General features: G+C 41.8%; 1 protein-coding gene across 18 annotated transcripts in view; it reads left to right on the forward strand.

Annotated features, from left to right (window-relative positions):
* The first annotated feature begins 1,750 nt into the window (after positions 1 to 1,750).
* RACGAP1 (Rac GTPase activating protein 1) overlaps positions 1,751 to 22,970 on the forward strand; it is a 36,386-nt gene continuing 15,166 nt past the window's right edge. The window contains exons 1-5 of one of the 18 annotated variants that reach the window (XM_054664257.2): positions 1,753 to 1,910; positions 8,747 to 8,820; positions 10,617 to 10,705; positions 20,681 to 20,883; positions 21,921 to 22,057. In XM_054664257.2, the coding sequence (XP_054520232.1) occupies positions 10,621 to 10,705; positions 20,681 to 20,883; positions 21,921 to 22,057 (425 nt within the window). In that variant the 5' untranslated portion in view covers positions 1,753 to 1,910; positions 8,747 to 8,820; positions 10,617 to 10,620. Of the gene's footprint in view, positions 1,981 to 8,746; positions 8,821 to 10,616; positions 10,706 to 20,680; positions 20,884 to 21,920; positions 22,058 to 22,970 lie in introns of all 18 variants that reach the window. The other 17 variants (XM_009425435.4, XM_063786686.1, XM_063786687.1 and 14 more) reach the window with 17 other exon arrangements.

Consider the following 22,970-nt stretch of genomic DNA (forward strand, 5'->3'; position numbering starts at 1 on the left):
TAGGTATCTAAGCAGGCACAGGCTAATGCAATCAATGAATGCTCCTGACCTTGAAAGGTTGTTAGGAGGATTAAATGGGATAACAAATGCACAGTTCATATTTTCTTTCTTCATCCCTTTCTTAATAATATTAATAATAATCTGTATTGCAATTTACCAAGTATAAACTTTGATAGTGTACCACACTGTGTCTCAGTTGATCTGGGAATAAACCTGTGAGATAGAGATGGGATTATTATTTCTACGTTATACTTGGAGGAAGTGAAGTACAGAAGCATTAAAAAGTGATAATATGGGTGGGTCAGCGGAACGCCTGCTATTGTTCAAGGCCAGGTGGAGTGCTAGTGTCTGTAATCCCAGTGCTTTGGGAGGCTCAGGTGGGAGGATCACCTAAGGCCAGGAGTTCAAGACTAGCCTGGACAACATAGTGAGACCCTTCTCTACAAAAGATAAACAAGCAAAAGAATTACCTTGATCATGTGCCTGTAGTCCTAGGTATGAGGGAGGATCCCTTGAGTGTAGGAGTTCATATTTGCAGTGAGCTATAATTGTGCCACTGCACTCCAGCCTGCGTGACAGAGTAAGACCCTGTCTCTAAAATAAAAGTGGAGTCAAGTTTTCGGGTTACAAAATTTGTGATGTGATTTTTGGATAAAATACAATTTTATATATTTATGGTGATGTTTTGATGTATGTATACACTGTGGAATGACTAAATCAAGCGAATTAATATATCCATTACCTCACATACTTTATTGAGGTGTGTGGTGAGAGCATTTAGGATCTACTCTTAGCAATTTTCAAATGCATTATACTTTGTTATTAACTACAGTCACTGTGTTGTACAATAGATCTAAATTTTCCTCTAACTGAAATTTTATATCTCTTGACCAACATCTCCCTAATCTCCCTCCCCCAAATCTGTGATCTTTCTTTTCTTTTCTTTTTTTTAAATTAAGGACCAATGTGACAGTAAGTGATCTTTCCTTTAAACCACAGAGCTTCTTGTATGCTCCAGCCAGTATTTTTCCAAATTGCGGGTAGCCATGCGTTGTTGAGTAGTGAGTTCTGGGTACTTTGCATGTAGTAAGGATGAGCAGAGTTTTCATTACCCGGTTGTAACGTAAAATGTATTTCTCACTGTGGGTCCAGAGTTCTTAAAAAGCATGAAAGCTCCTGTGCTAGCACAATGCCAAGTTCTAAATAACGTTTATTAAATGGAATTATAGTATTTTATTTTCATTTTGTATTTATTTTTGTTTCCTAGAGCTATCGCCTCCATTCGTAGCTACTGGACAGTAGAGACCATACCATCTTTATTTTTCCGATTCCCAGTGGAGTGCTTGTGATGATGTGGGCTCATTCAATGTGTGTCAAATAAAAGTCTGAATGGATACATCAATGGAAGGGATAATATAGCTCAGTGAATGTGCTTGAAACTAACTGCTGTTCTAACTCCTGGTAGTCTTCTGATTCTACTATGAGAGCTGACATTGTTCAGTTAATCGTTTCCAAGGGCCCTAGTCCCGCAGACAGTGAGACCAAGAATAATTCGCATTCAGGAAGTACCACTTGCCCTTAGTCAATATGGCATCCTGAATGACTTCCGGAAAGGGCACCGCAAAAAACAAACAAACAAAAAAAAAACCCCAAAAACCGTTGACATTAGTCAAAATGGCCACCTTTGGCTTCGCTTTGTCAGAATGCGCATGCTCACTCCCGTCCCGTCACCTCCGCGTGGCCCTGACGCGTACGTCACACCGTAGAGGGACGGCGCGGGAGGAATAAATTTCTCTGTGATTGGTTGGTGAAGGTTTTCAAACCGGAGCTGTCGGCGCGGCGCTGCTCTGCCGTTGGGTGAGGCGCGGAGCGAAGTGAAGGGCGGCCCAGGTGGGGCCAGGCTGACTGAAGTGAGTAGTGGGGATGCCAGACCAGGTGCGTCTGGCGCTGGATTGTGATAGGAAGCAGAGTGTTCGTGTGGTGAGCCGTGGCCGCCGCGGGGGTCCGGGACAGCGGGACAGGCCGGCAGCCACAGCCTCTCCACTCGGGCTTTTCTGGGGTGGGGGTCGTGGCAGGTCGAATGGACGCGGCCTGGGAGGGTCGGGGGCTTCTGTCTTGGCGCCAGGTTTTGTGGAAAGCCGGGGGCGTCTTTTTGAGGTGGTGGCTGGACCAGGGCAGGAGTCATCCTAAAGAAGAGTCTCTCAGTCAGATACGAGTTTAAGAGTGGTTGGAGTGACACCCCATCGTTTTCGAAGGGAAGAGCCCTGGTGTTTGAGAGGCCCGGGCGGCCTGCAGTGGAGCCCCTCTACTTCGTGGGTCGCGTGTGTCTAGGGAGGCAAGGCAAGGCAATGACATCTTGTCCTTCTCATCCTGATTCTTACCCTCAGTAACAACGAGGCCTTACTTGTACACTTTCACGTACATTTCTCTTCACAGGATTTCATCCGTAGGCCGAGAGGTGTGTGTAGGAAAGTGGGGGTAGGTGGGTAGATAAGCCCTTTTTTTTTTTAAGAAAGCATTATCTTTCTAATGTGTCGGGTAAATAAGCTTTCTGAGTTATTGTAGGTGTTTAGAGAAGGCGCCTTTCCTGTAGCTTAATCATTCAATAGGTATTTATTTTATGGAGGGGACTTAAAAATTTTTTTGTATATTTAGGGGGTACAAGTGCAGATTTCTTACATGCATATATCGCGTCGTGGTGAGGTCTGGGCTCTTAGTGTCCCCATCACTCAAATAGTGAACATTGTACCCAATACGTAGTTTTTCAACCCTCAGCCCCCTCCACCTTCCCATCTTTTGTATTCTCCAGTGTGTATTATTCCACTCTGTATGTCTGTGTACCCATCGATTAGCTTTCACTTATAAGTGAGAACATGCGGTATTTGACATTCTGAGTTATTTCACTGAGGATAATGGCCTCCAGTTCTATCCATGTTGCTGCAAAAGACGTGATTTCATTCTTTTTTATGGCTGAGTAGTATTCTGTGGTGTATGTCTGTCTATCTATATATTACATTTTCTTTATCCAATCCTTCGTTGATGAACACTTAGGTTGATACCGTATCTTTGCTATTGTAAATTCTGCTGTGATAAACATATCAATGCAGGGGTCTTTTTGATATACTGGTTTCTTTTTTTTTTCTTTTTTTTTTGAGACAGAGTCTCGCTGTGTCCCCCAGGCTGGAGTGCAGTGGCGCGATCTCGGCTCACTGCAAGCTCCGCCTCCCGGATTCACGCCATTCTCCTGCCTCAGCCTCCCGAGTAGCTGGGACTATAGGCGCCCGTCACCACACCCGGCTAATTTTTTGTATTTTTAGTAGAGACGGGGTTTCACCGTTTTAGCCAGGATGGTCTTGATCTACTGACCTCCTGATCTGCCCACCTCGGCCTCCCAAAGTGCTGGGATTACAGGCATGAGCCACCACGCCCGGCCGATATACTGATTTCTTACCCTTATACCCATTAGTGGGATTGCTGGATCGAATGGTAGTTCCATTTTTAGTTCTTTGAGAAGTCTCCATACTGTTTTCCTTAAAGGTTGTACTTGTTTACTTTTTTTTTCTTTTTCTTTTTTTTTCTTTTTTTTTTTTTTTTTTTTGAGAAGGAGTCTTGCTCTGTGGTCCAGGCTGAAGTGCAGTGGTGCGATCTTGGCTCACTGCAAACTCTGCCTCCCGGGTTCAAATGATTCTTCTGCCTCAGCCTCCGGAGTAGCTGGAATTACAGGTGTGCACCACCATGCCTGGCTAATTTTTTATTTTTAATAGAGATACGGTTTCACCGTGTTGGCCAGGCTGGTCTTGAACTCCTGGCCTCAAGTGATCAGACTGCCTTGGCCTCTCAAAATGGTGGGATTAGAGGCGTCAGCCACCATGCCTGGCCTGTTTACTTTCATTCAATAGGTATTTCTTAAGTGCAAAGTGTAAGTAGAAGACAGTCTTATTTGGTCTTAAAGAATGTGCAGTTAATTTGGGGTAACAGAACTTAAAAAGATAACTGGTGAGTCTGGTAAGCCTATACACTGTTGAAAGTACTGTGCATTAGTACATCCCTTTTAGAAAACTTTTTGGCACTATTAAGAGCCATAAAATGTTTTTACACCCTAATATAGCACTCCTAGCCTTGGAATTCTAGTCTAAGGAAAACAGTCACCTGAAGAAAAATATTGTCCATAGGAATGCTCAATTCATTTATTCACCAAATATTTATTAGTCATTTACCAAATGTCAGGTACTGTTCTAGGCATCAGGGAAGAAAACACAAAAATCTCTGCTTTCTTGGAACTTAAGCTAGAGGAGAAACAGACAATAAACTGAATAAATATGTAAGTATGTTAGATGGAGAGAAGTGCTTTGGAACAAAGTAAAGCAGGGTAATGTTAGAGAAAGGCTGCAATTTACAACAGGATGGTTGGAAAGACCTCACTGAGAAAGCAGCATTTGAGTAAAGATATTTGAGGTGAGAGAGTGACCATGCAAGAGATTCCAGGCAGAGGTAAGTGAAAAACTGGAAATGACCTAAACGTCCAAAGAAGAGAATAGTTAAACAGTTGTTCATCAACTCTTTAGAACTTAATGGAAACATGATAGAAGCAAAACACAAAATTATATATAATGTATGATTGTAACACCATGAAATAAGAGTGTAAAATGGGCAAAGATTAGATCAGGTGGTACATATAGTTGTTTAGGATAGTGAGATTTTTGTTTTGCTATTAATTTTTTGTTTTTGTTTTTGTTTTGTTTTGTTTTTGAGACAGAGTTTCACTCTTGTTGCCCGGGCTGGAGTGCAATGGCGCCATCTTGGGTCACTGCAACCTCTGCCTCTCGGGTTCAAGCGATTCTCCTGCCTCAGCCTCCCGAGGAGCTGGGATTACAGGCATGCACCACCATGCCTGGCTAATTTTGTATTTTTAGTAGAGACAGGGTTTCTCCATGTTGATCAGGCTGGTCTCAAACTGCCGACCTAAGGTCATCCACCTGCTTCAGCCTCCCAAAGTGCTGGGATTACAGGCGTGAGCCACCACACCTAGCCTGTTTTACTGTTAAGTTTTTGAACATAGAAGATTAATAATAAACAGTAGTTTTGTATCTGCTAAATGAATGTTATAGATAATAAAGGAAATCATTTTGGACTGAAATGGTTAGGGAAGGCTTCAGTGAATTGGTGAGACTTATTCTAGACCTTGAAGGATGGAAGACCAGAATAGGAAGAATCACAGGGAAAAAAAGAGGTATTCAGTATGCTGAACTTCTAGTAATTTTCTGAAAAATCACAATTCAAATCTTCCCTTCCTTATTTTAGTCTTCATGTTGGATTGAGAACATTTTGTTTACTCTCTGCAAGTGATTTGCTTATAAAGAACATTTGGTTTCAAGATAATCCTTCTGTCCGCCAGTTGTATTAGAGACTTTCGATACAGTGAAGCAGAAGCTGGACATTTCAGGAAAAGAATTGTCCTCACATTGTCCTCAAATGTGTTCCTATGAAAGGATCTTAAAGTACTGAGATTATCTTTGAGAATGGTTTTCCTTGACAGCAGGGAATCTATATTGTTGATTTCTTGGAAATCTCCAGATTTAGCAATGTTTGTGGGAAAGTTTTTCATTAAAACACTTTCCTGAAAAACTCCAGCAACCTTTCATTGCTTTGTCTTAAAGTATTTAACACCCTTGATGCATCTAAAAAACCTGATATATAGGTCTCTTAATAATGTTGTTTGAAGGAGGAGGAAGAAGAGGATAGAGACTTTTCCCAGGATACCCTGCAGTAAGATCTGTAATAGTCTGTTTTTCTGAAGGATGATATCTACCTCTTGGCTGGGTGATTGAAATTAAATTGGGGGCTCAAAGCAATCACATCCAGCTGAGACTCTTTCATGGTGTTTCCAGATTGCTCCCTTAGGGATACTCACAGATTGGGAATCTGTAACATACTGACTTCTCCACCTCTGGGGCTCCCCATCAATAACAGCTGAGGTTCTCTAGCACCTTTTGGTTTAAAGTGCTCCACAAACTGAGTTTCTTGCTGCACGCAGGGATCGTTTCAGCTTTCCCGAAAAGGCAGCAGTCTCTGTTGTGGAAAGTGACAGCTGTTTTACAGCTGCAAAAGCAATGTACTACAATATGACTTTGTTTTTGTTTCCTTTCACATTAGTGTATCTCCTAGCTATGGACTAAATAATACATGGGGGGAAATAAACAAGTATTCATGAGGGTGAAAATGTGACCCAGCAGGAAAATTACAACTATTTTCAATTGACGTTGAATAGGGTGAGTAAATTTTAGCTTTTTGAGTTACAATTTGGCTGAGATATCAGAGTTAGTACTGATATAGAAAGATATTTTTGTCATCTATAAATAATTCCTGAGAGTCACTTCTGTAGAATGTTAATAAAAATATATGGTCCCCTAGCATATAAAGAGAAGAGGATTATATTCTGCTAGTGCCATTTTTGGATTACCCTAAGTAAATCTATGTTAGAGGAAAAAATAACTCTTCAGAAGCAGCAAACCTCATCTAGAACAGCTTGTTTAAAAGCCTAGACCTGGCCAAATTTTGCTGTTTCCTTGATTCTTCTTGGTCTGGGTTCCAGCTATAATTTGTGTTTTATATGTGTTGCTGTTTGTATGACATGTTATGGTTTGGAGGAGGTCTCTGAGTAGGTCTGCAACATATATGGTCTAATTGATATTTTTGTAACTTATCATCTCTTCAATGTGTTGGGTTGGAGAGAATATAGATTTTGGACTCAGACCTGGGTTTCAATGAGAACTCGACATTTATTAGTTAATTTAAGGTTTCTGGACTTAGTTGCCCATTGTCTGTAAAATGGAGATAATTAAGTTAGTGAGGCCAGGCATGGTGGCTCACGCCTGTAATCCCAGCACTTTGGGAGGCCGAGGCAAGCAGATTGCTAGAGGTCAGGAGTTTGAGACCAGCCTGACCAACATGGTGAAACTCCATCTCTACTAAAAATACAAAAAAAAAAAAAATTAGCTGGGCCTGGTGGTGGGCACCTGTAATCCCAGCTACTCGGGAGGCTGAGGCAGGAGAATCACTCGAACCCTGAAAATGGAAGTTGCGGTGAACCGAGATGGTGCTACTGCACTCCAGCCTGGGTGACAGAGCAAGACACCGTCTCAAAAAAAAAAAGTCAAATTCACTTAAAGAAAAAGTGTACGTGAAGTGTCTAGTTTAGTGCCCGAATCATTTCAAAGCACCTAGTAAATACTGGATTCTTTTCTTTCTAATTGTATAGAATTATTTTTAAAAATGGTCTAAAATTCTGAATTTACTGATATCCTTATTTGGAGACAGCCTAGGGGGGAAAACACCTAGATTTGAGAATCACTGTTTTAGGATGGAAGTAACAACTATCAGACCAAAACCAAACCTAAACAAAAGAAACTCACTTCATACCAACTAAAAGATACCTTATATTTTGGTAGTGAGATTGTAAACTTATACATTTTAAAATTTTTGTAATATTCTATGAGGTAAATAGAGCAAGTGTTATTGTTTTCACTTTATAGATGAGTCTTGGAATTTAAGTGATTTACTGAAGATTATACTACTGGTAGATAGAAGAGCTAAAGGTTTGTCCCAGGACCTTTTTATTTATTTATTTATTTATTTATTTTAAGAGAAGGGGGTCTTGTGATGATCAGGGTGGTCTCAAACTCCTAGACTCAAGTGATCCTCCCACTTAAGCCTCCTGAATAGCTGGGACTACAGGCACGCACCACCACACCCATCTTGTCCCAGGACTTCTGCTCCCTCTCCTGCTTTTAACTGTTCTTTTTGCTTTAAACTATATTACACGTTGATGTTGAGGTAGAATGGAAATTCTTTTGACCATAGCGTCACAGATATGTGTGTGTTTGTTCTCTGAATTAACACTTATCAATTTTTTTTTGTGAGCATCATATTAAATGCTACATGCTTGTGTGTGTAATATAGTAGTGCCACATGTAAGGTTCCTCCCCTCAAATTTATATTCTAGCGGGGACACAGGGTAGAATCATATGGTAAAGTTTAATTCAAGTGCAAAGAGTTTGTATCTGAGTGGCAACTACCTGAAGCAGTAGGGGAAGGACTGGAGGCAGGGAGTGCAATTGAAGTGAGTGGTGACAACCTGCAAGTGATAAGGGGGTGGGTATGGTAGATACATGAGAGAAGAGTACACAAGGTTTAGTGATTATGCTGTGGGAAGGGGAGGAACCAGAGGTGATTCTGAAGTTTGGAACTGAGCGACTGAGAGAATGATAAAAATAGGGAAATCAAAATTGGAAGTCAGTAGGGTATGGGATAGGGTAGGTCAGTGAGTAGCGTAGTTGATGGACATGAACAGGAAGAGTAGAACAGTGTCAGGAGGCTGAGGCCGGAGAATCACTTGAACCTGGGAAGCAGAGGTTGCAGTCAGCTGAGGTGGCGCCAGTGGACTCTGGCCCCGGGGACAGAGCAAGATTCTGTCTCAAAAAATTAAAAAAAAAAAAATGGACAAGAGAACAGGTTATATTGTAATTTAAGACTTAAACCCCCCCCCCAAAAAAGCTTTTTTTTAAACAACCAGTTTTCAACATCCTAGCACCATGAAATTTTCCTTTTTGAATTCTTGGACAGATAGAAGTTTTGCTGTGGTATTGAGCTGCCTTATAGTCTCACGATATATAAGTGAATGCCGAGATGATAGAAAGCAATACCTTATATTAAAACTACTGATTAGAGTCTTCCATTTTTACCTTAGGAGAGCCAAAGGAAATCAACATTTGAATTGACTACCCAATGTCCTGCCCCTGTTTCTGTCCTGTAGCACTTGGGGTATGTTGCCTATTTCATTATATGTTAAATCCATGGCATCTCCATGAATTCCACAGCTCTTCCTGCCAGTTTTAATGCTATCCTTTTAGTTTTGTTCTTAGTTTAGAGAAAGATCTTTGTAATAAATTTGTTGGTCTGGTTGCTTAGCAGCTTGCTGTGATTATGTAGCTTGGAACAGATACTTGCTGTTTGAAAATCTTGGTTTCCGGCCCTGATTCAGGTATATGTTGCATCCAGGCTTGGAACTGAGAACTTTTTTTCTATTATAGCAATTATCATATGAGTATAAATGTATAATTCTGCAGCATTTAATATAAAATATCTTTATGTTTATATATTCTTTTTTTTTTTTTTTTTTGAGACAGAGTCTTACTCTGGCACCCAGACTGGAGTGCAGTGGCACCATCTTAGCTTACTACAACCTCTGCCTCCCAGGTTCACGTGATCCTCCTGCCTCAGCCTCCCAAGTAGCTGGAATTACAGGCACACATCACTGTGCCCAGCTAATTTTTGTGTTTTTAGTAGAGACGGGGTTTTGCCATGTTGGCTCAGGCTAGTCTCGAACTCCTGACCTCAAGTGATCCGCCTGCCTGGGCCTCCCAAAGTGCTGGGATTACAGGCGTGAGCTGCCGTGCCCAGCCTATGTTCATATATTCTTTGTCCTTTGTGCTTTTTTATATATTTTTTCTTGCTCTCATAGCTTGTGGTGCAATCTTGTAAACATTGCAAAATCACTAACCCTTCATAAGAGTTCTTAAAATTTTATTTAGGAAATAAGGACCTGGACTAGAATGTTGAAGCATTGGTTAAGAGAAACACAAGAATCCTTTAATGGTATTTCTGAGGACATTAAATTTCTAATAAAATTTGACTTTTTATTTCATTTCCTTGATAGTTTTCATAACATCCAGTTAATGTCTTTCTTTCTTGACTGTTAAGTGAAGATCTTATTTCCTCAAAGTGTTCCCAGTTAAAGTCTATTTGGAATAGAACCGCCTGTAACGACACTGTTTTTTCTATAGTATCAGCAGGCCTTTGAGGGGAAATACAAAGTCTGAAATTCACTATACAGGACACAGTAGCAAATGATTTTTGCTTTGCCCTTCGAACTGTGAAGGTGGTGTATTGTCTCTCTGATGCCAGAATGTGGTACAACATAATCCTTTGCCTCTACTTAGTATAAATTTATTAGACGTAGTTCCTGCACGCAGCCCAGCAGAGAGCCCTGCATTACAGAAATAATTCTTGTGCTGCTGAGCTGGCGATTTTCCCACTTAATCACTCATGTGACGTCATCTGTGCTTTTGGTAGGAAATGTGCTGACCATGTCCTGCATTTTAAAAGGCAGTTGCAACAGGGGCATTAGCTAAAAATGAAATTAAAAATAGATATTTTAAGTTACATTGTAGGTCTTCAAAGCCCACAAGGAATAAACTGGCAAAAGTATTACATTAATTAATAGGCTTGACTTGAAGAACCACATTTTCTTGTTGGTCAGTCACTTGGTAATGAACTGACATGCTCTTTCCTATTTGTTTTCTGCTCCAAGTGATTGGAGGGGCTATTATAGTCAAAGGTCTGAAATGGTTTTCTAATTTTCAGATGAGTCTTAAACATTCCAAGTTTGTTTTTATAATAAGAATCACACAAAACATCTGTTGTTAGCTTGAGATTCTTATAATGGTAGTTATAAATGGAAGAGTCCAGATGTTGGTCACTGATGGCTGGATTGCTATAGAATCTTTTGTTGTGGGCGAGAAGGCAGGACCCCTAATGTATATTTGATTTCTTGGCAGAAAGATGGATACTATGATGCTGAATGTGCGGAATCTGTTTGAGCAGCTTGTGCGCCGGGTGGAGATTCTCAGTGAAGGAAATGAAGTCCGTAAGTCATTCTGAGCTGGCCTGTCCAAAGGAAAAACAGATTTCAAATTTGGGATTTTTACAAAGCTGAAGTATTTTCCAATCTTAAAGTTGTTTTCCATTTGGGTTACCTAAAAAGAAAGCAGTGATCACTTACGTGGTCAAAGCCTAATGGGCACTCATTCTAAATGGTCACTAAAATTCTTTTCTATAGCTGCTCTTAATAGGTTTTAGCCAGGCTTTTTTATTATCTTTATTTATTTATTTTTTTGAGATGGAGTCTCTCTCTGTCACCCAGGCTGGAGTGCAGTGGCGACATCTCGGCTCACTGCAACCTCTGCTCCCCGGGTTCAAGCGATTCCCTGTCTCAGCCTCTCGAGTAGCAGGGATTACAGACGCACGCCACCACGCCCGGCTAATTTTTTGTATTTTTAGTCGAGACGGGATTTTGCCATGTTGCACAGGCTATTCTTGAACTTCTGACCTCAGGTGATCCGCCCGCCTCGGCCTCCCAAAGTGCTGGGATTACAGGCGTGAGCCACCGTGCCCGGCTGCTTTTTTATTATCAAGATTCTTTTTCCACTGAATAGTTGGCACTATTTTCTGTGCAATGAACTGGGAAAAATTTACTAGGATGTTGCTTTTTTCTTTAGAGTAGTAGTTGTCTTTTTTTTATCCTGGATTTTCTTTGTGTTCTATAAAGCATTTTCAGTTGAAGTGGGAAAAAGTCATAATTTCTTCTTTTTTCTTTTTTTTTAAGAATCTCACTGTGTCACCCAGGTTGCGCCACCATGCCCAGCTACTTAAAAAAAAATTTTTTTTTTAATTTTTTAAATTTTTTTTTTATTTTTGAGATGGAGTCTTGCACTGTCACCCAGGCTGGAGTGCAGTGCTGCGATCTCGGCTCACTGCAAGCTCCGCCTCCTGGGTTCACGCCATTCTCCTGCCTCAGCCTCCTGAGTAGCTGGGACTACAGGCGCCTGCCACCACGTCCGGCTAATTTTTTTGTATTTTCAGTAGAGACGGGGTTTCGCTGTGTTAGCCAGGATGGTCTCCATCTCCTGACCTCGTGATCTGCCTGCCTCGGCCTCCCAAAGTGCTGGGATTACAGGCGTGAGCCACTGCGCCTGGCCTTAAAAATTTTTTGTAGAGATAAGGTCTCCCTATTTTACCCAGGCTGGTGTCCAACTCCTGGCCTCAAGCAGTCCTCTCACTTCTGCCTCCCAAAGTGATGAGATTATAGGCATGAGCCACCAGGCCCAGTCCATAATTTCTTTTTGAAGGAGATACTAGGCATCTGCTTTCACCTACTTCATATATTTGATGCTAAATAATTAAGGATTGAGAGCCAGGTTTGGTGGTTTGCACCTGTATTCCCAGCTACTCAGGAGGCTGAGGCAGAAGAATCACTTGAGGCCAGGAGTTTGAGACCAGCTTGGGCAACATAGCAAGACTGTCTCTGAAAATATTAGCGGTCGGGCATAGTGGCTCATGCTTGTAATCTTAGCACTTTGCAGGGCTGAGATGGGTGGATCGATTGAGTCCAGGAGTTTGAGACCAGCCTGGGCAACATGGCAAAACCCCATCTCTCTCTCTTTTTTTGAGACAGAATCTCACTCTGTCACCCAGGCTGGAGTGCACTGGTGTGATCTCGGCTCACTGCAACCTCCACCTCCCTGGCTCAAGCAATTGTCCTGCCTCAGCCTCCCGAGTAGCTGGGATTATAAGTGTCCGCCACCACACTCGGCTAATTTTTGTATTTTTAGTAGAGATGGGGTTTTGTCATGTTGGCCAGGCTGATCTTGAACTCCTGACCTCAAGTGATCAGCCCACCACAGCCTCCCAAAGTGCTGGGATTACAGGTATGAGCGCCTGGCCACAAAAACCCCATCTCTACAGAAAAAAAAAAAAAAAAAAAACCCCCGCCGGTGTGGTGGCATGCTCCTGTGATCCCAGCTACCTGGGAGGCTGAGGTGGGAGGATCACTGGGGAGGCAGAGGTTGCAGTAAGCTGAGATCACACTCCTGTACTCCAGCCTGGGACAGAGCAAGACCCTGTTTCAAAAACAAAAAAATTAGCTGGGTGTGGTGACACATGCCTGTGGTCCCAGATACTCAGGAGGCTGAAGTATCACTTGAGCCCAGGAGTTTGAGGCTACAGTGAACTATGATTGTGCCACTGCACTCCCGCCTGGGTGACAGTGAGACTTCAATTCCTGGGGGGAAATAATAAAGAGAATTGAGATGGGGTGGTGAGCTGGGGAGAAAAAGGAGGTGCTAAGAAAGGAACAGTCTGGGAAATAAATTAGCAAGAAAGAATAATGGGGATGATGGTACTGACATGTGATCCAAGGGAATTATTCTATACCAGCTTCTCTTTGTATTACCATCCTCTCCTATTTCAGATTTTCATTAATACCTAATTTAGTAAATGTTGCTCTCAAGTCAGCCTCACTGGTGTTAATGTAAGAACTGTGTCTTGAACTTTTTTTATTTCTATAGTACTTACTTGTGGTATCTTGCTTATGCCATTCAATATTTTCTTTGAATTGATTGATGTTTTTAATAGCTCTTATCCACTTACAGGCCTTTCAAAACAATATTCTATTTTCTCTCTCTAATAGCTGCTGCATGACCCTGTCATCTGGTACCAGCTCAGTAACCACAATGGCATACTAATTAGGTTTCTCTTTGAGGTCACATCATCTCAGAAGATGGATCAGAGTGTGGTGGGGACTAGAGTATGGAATAAGAGATATTAAAACTCAGATTCATTCAGCAAATATTTTGTGAGAACCTATCAGGGCTTCTAGCATTTTTGAGTTGAGGGAAAGGGATGACTAAATGGCGTCATGGAGGAAAGGGTTTGAGCTGAGCTTTAGCTGTAGGGTAGAATCCCAAGAGGCAGAGATGAAAGGGGGTATTTTAGATCAGGCGACAGCCTGAGCAGAGCAAGAGGGTGTGGGACTTGAGGGAAATAGGAGTAAGGGGGTGTGACATAATCAGAACCGTGCTTTGGGAAGATTACCCTGGCAGAGGTGTAGTCTGCATTAGAGGTGGATGCTGGGACACTGACTAGGAATGACATGGTTGTCATAGCTCAGGAAAGAGGCAATAACAGCCCTAACTGGAATGGTGGTTGTGAAGATGGAAGTAGGGAGAAATGGGTAGAAGAGATTGTGATAATAAGACCTGTAGAAGGAGGCAGCTGATAGAATATGGGGGCAGAGGGAAGAATCTGTGGTTTAAGAGTGTTGATAACTAGTGCTGGCTTTTACCTGTTATTTCTGTTTCTGTTTTTCCACCTATAAAATAGGAATTTAAACATCTTTATTTTCTTTGTGGGAGTGCTATGAGGATTTGGGCATAAATTGAGATATTAGTTGTGAAAATACTTTGGGAAATGATTATGCCAAAAATCTCCCAAGATATTTATTTTTACAGAAATCCTGATTTTATTGTATAAGCAAATTTTTACCTTCCCATTTATTTCTATTATAAAACAGAGGTACATTTTACCTCCTTCTCCAGATCTCTAATTTGGAATGTTGGCTTTTTTTATTTTTAATTTTTATTTTTTGAAACAAGAGTTTCACTCTTGTTGCCCAGGCTGGAGTGCGATGGCGCAATCTCAGCTCACTGCAACCTCCGCCTCCCAGGTTCAAGTGATTCTCCTGCCTCAGCCTCCCGAGTAGCTGGGATTACAGGCGTGCGCCACCACACCCGGCTAATTTTGTATTTTTAGTAGAGACGGGGTTTCTCCATGTTGGTCAGGCTGGTCTTGAACTCCCGACCTCAAGTGATCCTCCCACCTTGGCCTCCCAAAGTGCTGGGATTACAGGGGTGAGCCACCGCGCCTGGCCCTCATTTATTTTTTATTTTTTTTGAAACAGAGTCTCACTCTGTCGCCCAGGCTGGAGTGCAGTGGTACGATCTCAGCTCACTACAACTTCTGCCTCCCAGGTTCAAGCAATTTTCCTGCCCCAGCCTCCTGAGTAGCTGGGATTTCAGGTGTCTGCCACCATTCCTGGCTAATTTTTGTATTTTTATTTTTATTTATTTATTTATTTATTTTTTTTTTTTGAGATGGAGTTTCACTCTTCTTACGCAGGCTGGAGTGCAATGGCACAATCGTGGCTTACCGCAACCTCTGCCTACCGGGTTCAAGTGATTCTCCTGCCTCAGCCTCCCGAGTAGCTGGGATTACAGGCATGTGCCACCACGCCTGGCTAATTTTTTTGTATTTTTAGTAGAGACGGGCTCTCACCATGTTAGCCAGGATGGTCTCAATCTCCTGACCTCGTGATCCACCCGCCTCAACCTCCCAAAGTGCTGGGATTACAGGCATGAGCCACCGCGCCTGGCAATTTTTGTATTTTTAGTAGAGACAGGGTTTCACCACGTTGGCCAGGCTGATATTGAACTCCCGACCTCAGGTGATCCAACCGCCTTGGCCTTCCAAAGTGCTGGGATTACAGGTGTGAACCACCATGCTCAGCCTAGTTTTTATTTTTTTGGAGACAAGGTCTCACTCTGTTGCCCAGGCTGGAGTACAGTGGTGAAATCATAGCTTACTGCAGCGTTGAACTCCTGGGCTCAAGCAATCCTCCTACCTCAGCCTCCAGAGTAGCTGGGACTATAGGCTCATGCCACTACACCAGCTAATTTTTTTTTTTTTTTTTTTTTTTTTTTTTTGAGACGGAGTCTCGCTCTGTCGCCCAGGCTGGAGTGCAGTGGCACGATCTCGGCTCACTGCCAGCTCTGCCTCCCAGATTCACGCCATTCTCTTGCCTCAGCCTCCCAAGTAGCTGGGACTATAGGCGCCCGCCACCACGCTCAGCTAATTTTTGTATTTTTAGTAGAGACGGGGTTTCACCGTGTTAGTCAGGATGGTCTCGATCTCCTGACCTCATGATCCTCCTGCCTCGTCCTCCCAAAGTGCTGGATTTATAGGCATGAGCTACCATGCCCGGCCCACACCGGCTAATTTTTATATTTATTTTGATTATTTTATTTTGAATTTTTATTATTTATTTTGTCTCCCAAACTACTATAAGCACTACTTTTGTTTTAATTCTATTTTTTGTAGAGACAAGGTCTTGCCATGTTTCCCAGGCTGGTCTTGAACTCCTGGGCTCAGGCGGTCCTCCCACCTCGGCCTCCCAAAGTGCTGGAATTACAGGTGTGAGCCACCGCACCTGGGCAAATGTTGGCTTTTGAGGAACTAAAGTGACCCTGTGTTTTTTAGACACTAGAATCAGGTTTGTGCATCCACCCCAGTGTCTGTCCTCTTTTTTCTTTTTTTTCTTTTTTTTTGAGACAGTCTCACTCTGTTGCCCAGGCTGGAGTGCAGTTGTGCGATCTCAGCTCACTGCACCCTCCGTCTCGTGGGTTCAAGTGATCCTCCTGCCTCAGCCTCCCAAGTAGCTGGGATTACAGGCGCATGCCACCAAGCCTGGCTAGTTTTTGTATTTTTAGTAGCGATGTTTCACCATGTTGGCCAGGCTGGTCTTGAACTCCTGACCTCAAGTGATCCACCTGCCTTGGCCCACCAGAGTGCTGGCATTACAGGCGTGAGCCTCTGTGCCCAGCCTGTACTCTTCTTAGATCCTTAGGAATTCCCCACATGCCCAAGTATCCCTTGACTCCTTACTCTTGCCTTTCATCATTAACTTCATTCCTCTTTCTCTTTTTTGTATCCATTTTTTTTTTTGAGACAGAATTTTTCGCTCTTTGTTGCCCAGGCTGGAGTGCAATGGCGAGATCTCGGCTCACCGCAACCTCCACCTCCCGGGTTCAAGTGATTCTCCTGTCTCAGCCTCCCGAGTAGCTGGAATTACAGGCATGTGCCAACACGCCTGGCTAATTTTGTATTTTTAGTAGAGCTGGGGTTTCTCCATATTGGTCAAGCTGGTCTCGAACTCCCGACCTCAGATGATCCACCTGCCCTGGCCTCCCAAAGTGCTGGGATTACAAGCGTGAGCCACCGTGTCTGGCCTGTATTGTTTTTTAAAAAGCTAAGTCCGGGCCGGGCAAAGTGGCTCACACCTGTAATCCCAGCATTTTGGGAGGCCAAGGCAGGTGGATCACTTGGTCAGGAGTTCAAGACCAGTCTGACCAACATGGTGAAACCCCATCTCTACTAAAAATATGAAAAGTTAGCCGGGCGTGGTAGCATTCACCTGTAATCCCAGTTACTTGGGAGGCTGAGGAATGAGAATCGCTTGAACCCAGGAGGTGGAGGTTGTGGTCAGCCAAGATCATGTCATTGCACTACAGCCTGGGCAACACAGTGAGACTCCATCTCTTAAAAAAGAAAAAAAAAAAAAAGTTAAAAAAAGAGAGCTAAGTCCAAGTTACAGGAAGATCAGAATGAAAGTTAATATTTTAAAAAAGATGACTTTAATAGCATATTTTGTTGTCTTGTTTTCTCCAGTCCACACAGTTTTTATGTTCTATTTTTAATTTTTCATAAGCTGCCTGAGCTTTTTTAAAAAAAATCATTGGTGTATAAATTAGGAATAAGTATAATTTAACATTTATCAGGTGCCTGTTGTGTGCCAGTGACATACTAGGTTTGTGCTACACTATGCATAGTAGGAAATAATGAAGTATATATGACATATTGCCTGTCTTCAAGAAGATTACGGTATTTTAGTTTCAGAGACAGGATTTTTTTCTCATGAAACAGAAGATAGTACAAGTATCAAAATATATGCTTTTGGGTAATCTAGAAAAATTTAATGTGTAGCAAACTGATTAGGAAAAGATTCACAGACCAGATGGGACTTGGTAAATGGGTATGTAAAGAAGAGTAGGTAGGGCATTCCATTTGGAGTGCATAGCTTGGTCACAAGCAAGAAGGCAGGAATGCCTCTGTTCTGGGGGCAGGGACAGACTGGTTTAGCTAGAGGGGTATTTATTGCATAGTGGTGGGAGGTAAGTTTGATTAAACTGGTAAGGTGGTCTTGGATGCTGGTAAATTTAATTTGAACAGCGGCTTTTCATTCATTCATTTGTTCAACAGATTATTTCAAGTGTCTACTGTGTGCTAGGCAGGTTACAACACTGGAGATAAAAGAGCAAAGGAGACATAGGGTCTTTGTCTTTAAGAAGCTTAGAGAGGGTAGTAGGGAAGGCAAATGGAAGAGCCTGTTCAAAGGCCTCCGGGAGTAAATGGAAAAAAAAAATCAGGATTTCTGGACCCACTTAAATTTGCTTGCTGAGCTATGAACCAAATCCTGATTTTTAAATTTTAAATAAATCAAAGATCACCCTCAATTTGTTTTGAGGAAATTTCCCTTCTCTTTCTTCCTTTTTGATAGGGGCACTTCATAGTTTAGGGTGTACGTAACTTTTTAAAGGAGGTACTGTAATTTGAATTTTATAAATCTTTTTTTTTTTGAGACAGCATCTCACTCTGTTGCCCAGGCTGGAGTGCAGTGGCACGATCTCAGCTCACTGAGACTTCTGCCTCCTCGAGTAGCTGGGATTACAGGCGTACACCACCACACCCAGCTAATTTTTGTGTTAGTAGAGACAGGGTTTCACCATGTTGGCCAGGCTGGCCTTGAACTACTGACCTCAAGTGATCTGCCTGCCTTAGCCTCCCAAAATGCTGGGATTACAGGCATGAGCCACCGTGCCCGGCCTGAATTTTATAAAGCTTTTAATGTGCACTTCATGACAGGCTAGTACCAAGCTGAATTGTGATTCACCAACTGACCAAAACAGTGCCATGATTATTGGTCTTCAACATCAAAATTGTTTCTGATCTATGGCCCAAAATGCCTTCTGACCCAATCCCAGCAAACTTTGCTCATAGCAGAATTGTACATAAAAATAGTATCTTTTGGCCGGGCGTGGTGGCTTATGCCTATAATCCTAGCACTTTGGGAGGCTGAGGCAGGTCAGTCACTTGAGGTCAGGAGTTTGAGACCAGCCTAGCCAACATGGTGAAACCCCATCTCTAGTTAAAATACAAAAATTAGCCAGGTGTGATGGCACACGCCTGTAGTCCCAGTTACTCAGGAAGCTGAGGCAGGAGAGTTGCTTGAACCTGGGAGGTGGAGGTTGCGGTGAGCCAAGATCGTGCTACTGCACTCCAGTCTGGGTGACAGAGGAAGACTGTCTCAAAAGTGAAAAGTAGGCTGGGCACAGTGGCTAACACCTGTAATCCTAGCACTTTTGGAGGCCAAGGCAGGTGAATCACCTGAGGTTAAGAGTTTGAGACCAGCCTGGCCAACATGGTGAAACCCCGTCTCTACTACAAATACAAAAATTAAATGGGCATGGTGACACACACCTGTAATCCCAGCTACTCAGGAGGCTGAGGCAGGAGAATTGCTTGAACCTGGGAGGCGGAGATTGCAGTGAGCCAAGATTGCGCCATTGCACTTCTGCCTGGGCAACAAGAGTGAAACTCTGTCTCAAAAAAAAAAAAAGTAATATCTTTTTTTTTTTTTTTTTCACATTTCTCACCTGCACACACAAAAAGTAATATATTAATCAGGTATGTAAATGTTCTGCTTTGGGTCTGACTTAAACTAAGCTGAAGCAGTAATTTAATAAAAGGAGTATCCTAAAGAACAAACAAACCAGCAAAATTAGGTCAGATGAAAATCTTTTTATTCTCAAAATTGTTTTTCAGTTCGGTAAATATTTTGAGTGTGTATGCGTACGGTATTTAGTTTGCAAACATATATGTTTTTTTCTTTAAGCTAAAAAAAAAACCCACAAAAAAGTAGTATGTTCCAGACTAACCCAGCATATTATTTCTTAAAACTATTTGAATTGTAATATTTTTTTAATTGTTGATGTTCGCATTGTTTAAGATAACTAGGTCATAATAACCTATTTTGCTGAAATTTGTGGTTTGTAAAAACTAAAGTTTCCTTATGACTTGGTTTTTCTGGAACAAATTGGTATCCTGGTTTGTAAGTTTGATATTTGGTCAAATGATTAAAATTGTTTAAAAAGGACTATGTGTTGTTTCTATGCTTTTAGGTTAAATTCATAGGGGAAAAGTGCCCTTACTACCTAAGAATCTGCTAGCTGTGTGTGAATTTGGCCTAGTTTCAGTTGTAAACTGGGTTAGTTTGACCAGCAGCAGATGTACACCTTGAGACCTTCTTCCTTGATGTTGGTGGAGAGTGATCCTTAGAGATAGACGGAGGTTAACTAGAAAATTGTAAGGCACTTTTGCAAATACATTGCAGAACAGCTTTGCCAATAGCAGGAGATAAGAATGAATGCCAACAGGGTTATCTTCTTCCTTTGAGATGCTGCCTTGGAAGTGATGTTCTCTTTGCACACATTTGAAGAGACTTCACATTCTGCTATCAGGGATGTTCCAAAAGCTAGTTTGATCTTCTCTTCCTGTTTTTTTTTTTTCAACTGGAATGTTTACATACCCTTCAGGGCAGTGTTAAACAGCAAAAGCAAATTGGCTTTTTACTTTCAAATCAATATTTATATAATTATATAGCCAAATGGAATTGTAGGTCTAGACATCTGTAATATTAATCTACATCTACTGGAGCATATTACAGCAGTTACATTTGAATTTGCTGTTTAACATCTCTCTGGTGCAGCAATGCGTGACTGTAAAGGAAACTGTTTTTGTTTTATAGCTGTAACTGTCCTGGTGCATGACAGCTGCCCCAAAGGTATCCCCCTTTGATTGCCTTCTGTTCAGGAGCTTTCAGTGTTAGTGTTACATCTGGAGCCAGGTGACTAATGAGTTACATATTCCATAGCAGATGCCACTGGCTAAGCCAAAAGTAAGTGGCCTATTGAAATAGGAATTGCTACCCACAAAGTTCTCATCAGAGTGACAAACATATCCAGGATCTGCTCCTAGTTATTTTCAGCTGGATTTGCCCATAGTTCAGCTGGTTCCTTAATTATGAATTTCAAATAAAGCTAACCGTAGGACTCATTTATTAGAGCAGTTATACTCTGGTGCTTGAATTATTAAAGATTCCCCCTTTCCTCAGAATTTATCCAGTTGGCGAAGGACTTTGAGGATTTCCGTAAAAAGTGGCAGAGGACTGACCATGAGCTGGGGAAATACAAAGATCTTTTGATGAAAGCAGAGACTGAGCGAAGTGCTCTGGATGTTAAGCTGAAGCATGCACGTAATCAGGTGGATGTAGAGATCAAACGGAGACAGAGAGCTGAGGCTGACTGCGAAAAGCTGGTGTGTATTGTTTTCCATGCTAGAACAGTGATGATGCAGGAGGGGGAAGGCATTGTCTGACAGTTTCCACTTGCCAAATATACCTAGTTTCTTCTTCCACATTAAAGAACTGAAAGTGACTTGTTCTTTAACAGCTTGCCCATGATTAGAGCTGAAATTGCAGACTAGGAATCTTGTTCTTCATAATTTGAAATTTAAATGTTTTTGTCACTTAGACTTGAAACTTACTTAACAGATTTCAAATGAGAACTTAAAGAATTAGAGGAAAAGGGAGGGAGGGAGATCCTAACGTACTTGATCTGTCACAAGTTATTGGCCATCCTTCATTGTTTATTTTAAGTGCTACCCGGAATATCCATCCTTACATGAGTAGCTGGTACTTTGTCATACATACAGGCAAGACAACTGTGACTCTTCTTTTCATCACCCCTCTCTAATTCAGGGTAAAAGGCTAGATGTATTCAACCAGTTGAGCAATGTGACTGACACAGAACACTATCATTTTGATGTGCCAGGATGGGTCATAGTGCAAAGGAAAGCCTTTACTGGGAGGGACTAATCCATCTTGGTATACAGTGTTAGATGCCTCAGTAAACTCAAATTGTCTGGTTCCAGTGCATTATAGCTTTGTATCCATTTTAATGCATTTTGCTCCACTACTTAGAGAGGTGGGTGGCTGCTTTGATCTGTAGAAGCCAATATTCGTCCTGATAAAATGACACTAAAGTGTTTTTGCTATGTGAAATCTATTTTGGGACTCTCATTTTGCATTATTCTCCTCTTGGATTAGCAGGTTAATCCAAAAGTCTTGTAGCAGAAACTTCGCTGTTCTAGATGTAGTTCATTTTACCAGTCAGAAATCAGAGACACAATCTGGGTTTGATGTGAATTAATATGCTATTGGTGTAGCAGCCTTCCTGAAGGCCCATTTGCATAATGCTGCATTTTAATGTCTTCTGGTCTGCCTGTCCCATAAACTTGAGGTGAAGCTTTCTCCCCTGGCTAGTTATGATGTTTTACTCTGCTTTGGTCTGTAGGAACGACAGATTCAGCTGATTCGAGAGATGCTCATGTGTGACACATCTGGCAGCATTCAACTAAGCGAGGAGCAAAAATCAGCTCTGGCTTTTCTCAACAGAGGCCAACCATCCAGCAGCAATGCTGGGAACAAAAGGTGGAGGAACTGCATCTGTTGTTATCCGATCACAAGCAACACAGCTGTCAGATATTCTTGTTATCTGAATTCTTAAATAGACTTCTTCTAGAATGTGTGCTGAAAAAAGCAGAAAAAGATTTTGCGGGGAGAGTAGGTGGGGAATAAAGGCACAGGGATGTCCCTGTATATTTTATTTTATTTTATTTTTAAATCTTTCCTAAGGATGTTGTTTCACCATGGATAAAATTTTGATGTTGGTGCTAAATTGCACATCAATAACTAATCCTGTGCATTGCTAAGAAACCCAAAGATGAAAGTGGCAGTTCAGCAATACTTTCAGTGTTTACTCTCCAGAGAGCTCTTACAGCTCTTCTGGTTTAGAAAGGCCTCTGTGAGCCAAGACCAGACAATAATTTTGGTTCCACTGCACCACTGTTTAAAATAGTCTCAACCAGGCTTTGAATTTAACATCCCCAGTACAATATGTAGGGAAAGGTCAGCTATTTATTTTGTTGCCTGGTTGTTTTATGGGGAATCTTTATAACTAAGAAGATGTACAGGCTTAATTTCTTAAGCCTGTTGGGTAATACTCTTGTTTGTAGAAACCAGCACAGTTGGGATCAAATTAAACTTCATTCCCTTGATTTTGTGAATTTGGAGTAGCCTGTAATACAAACTCGGTAGAGAATAGCACCCATAACCCTGACTAACTTTCAACTGCCCTTATAAGGTCTTTGCTGAAAAAGCAACTGTGTTGCACCTGTACTCATGCACACACACTCCTCCGTGGAAACCATACAAAGTAGCCTACCACAGGGTTTGAGATTGTAATTGTCTCTATAGTGAAGATTTTGCTATGAAATTAACTGATGTTACCTGACCAGTAGGACTTGTTCTGAATGTTGGTGAATTTTACATTCCACAGTCTACC

The sequence above is a fragment of the Pan troglodytes genome, chromosome 10 (assembly GCF_028858775.2).
Source record: "Pan troglodytes isolate AG18354 chromosome 10, NHGRI_mPanTro3-v2.0_pri, whole genome shotgun sequence".
In the NCBI taxonomy this organism is placed as follows: Eukaryota; Metazoa; Chordata; class Mammalia; order Primates; family Hominidae; genus Pan; species Pan troglodytes.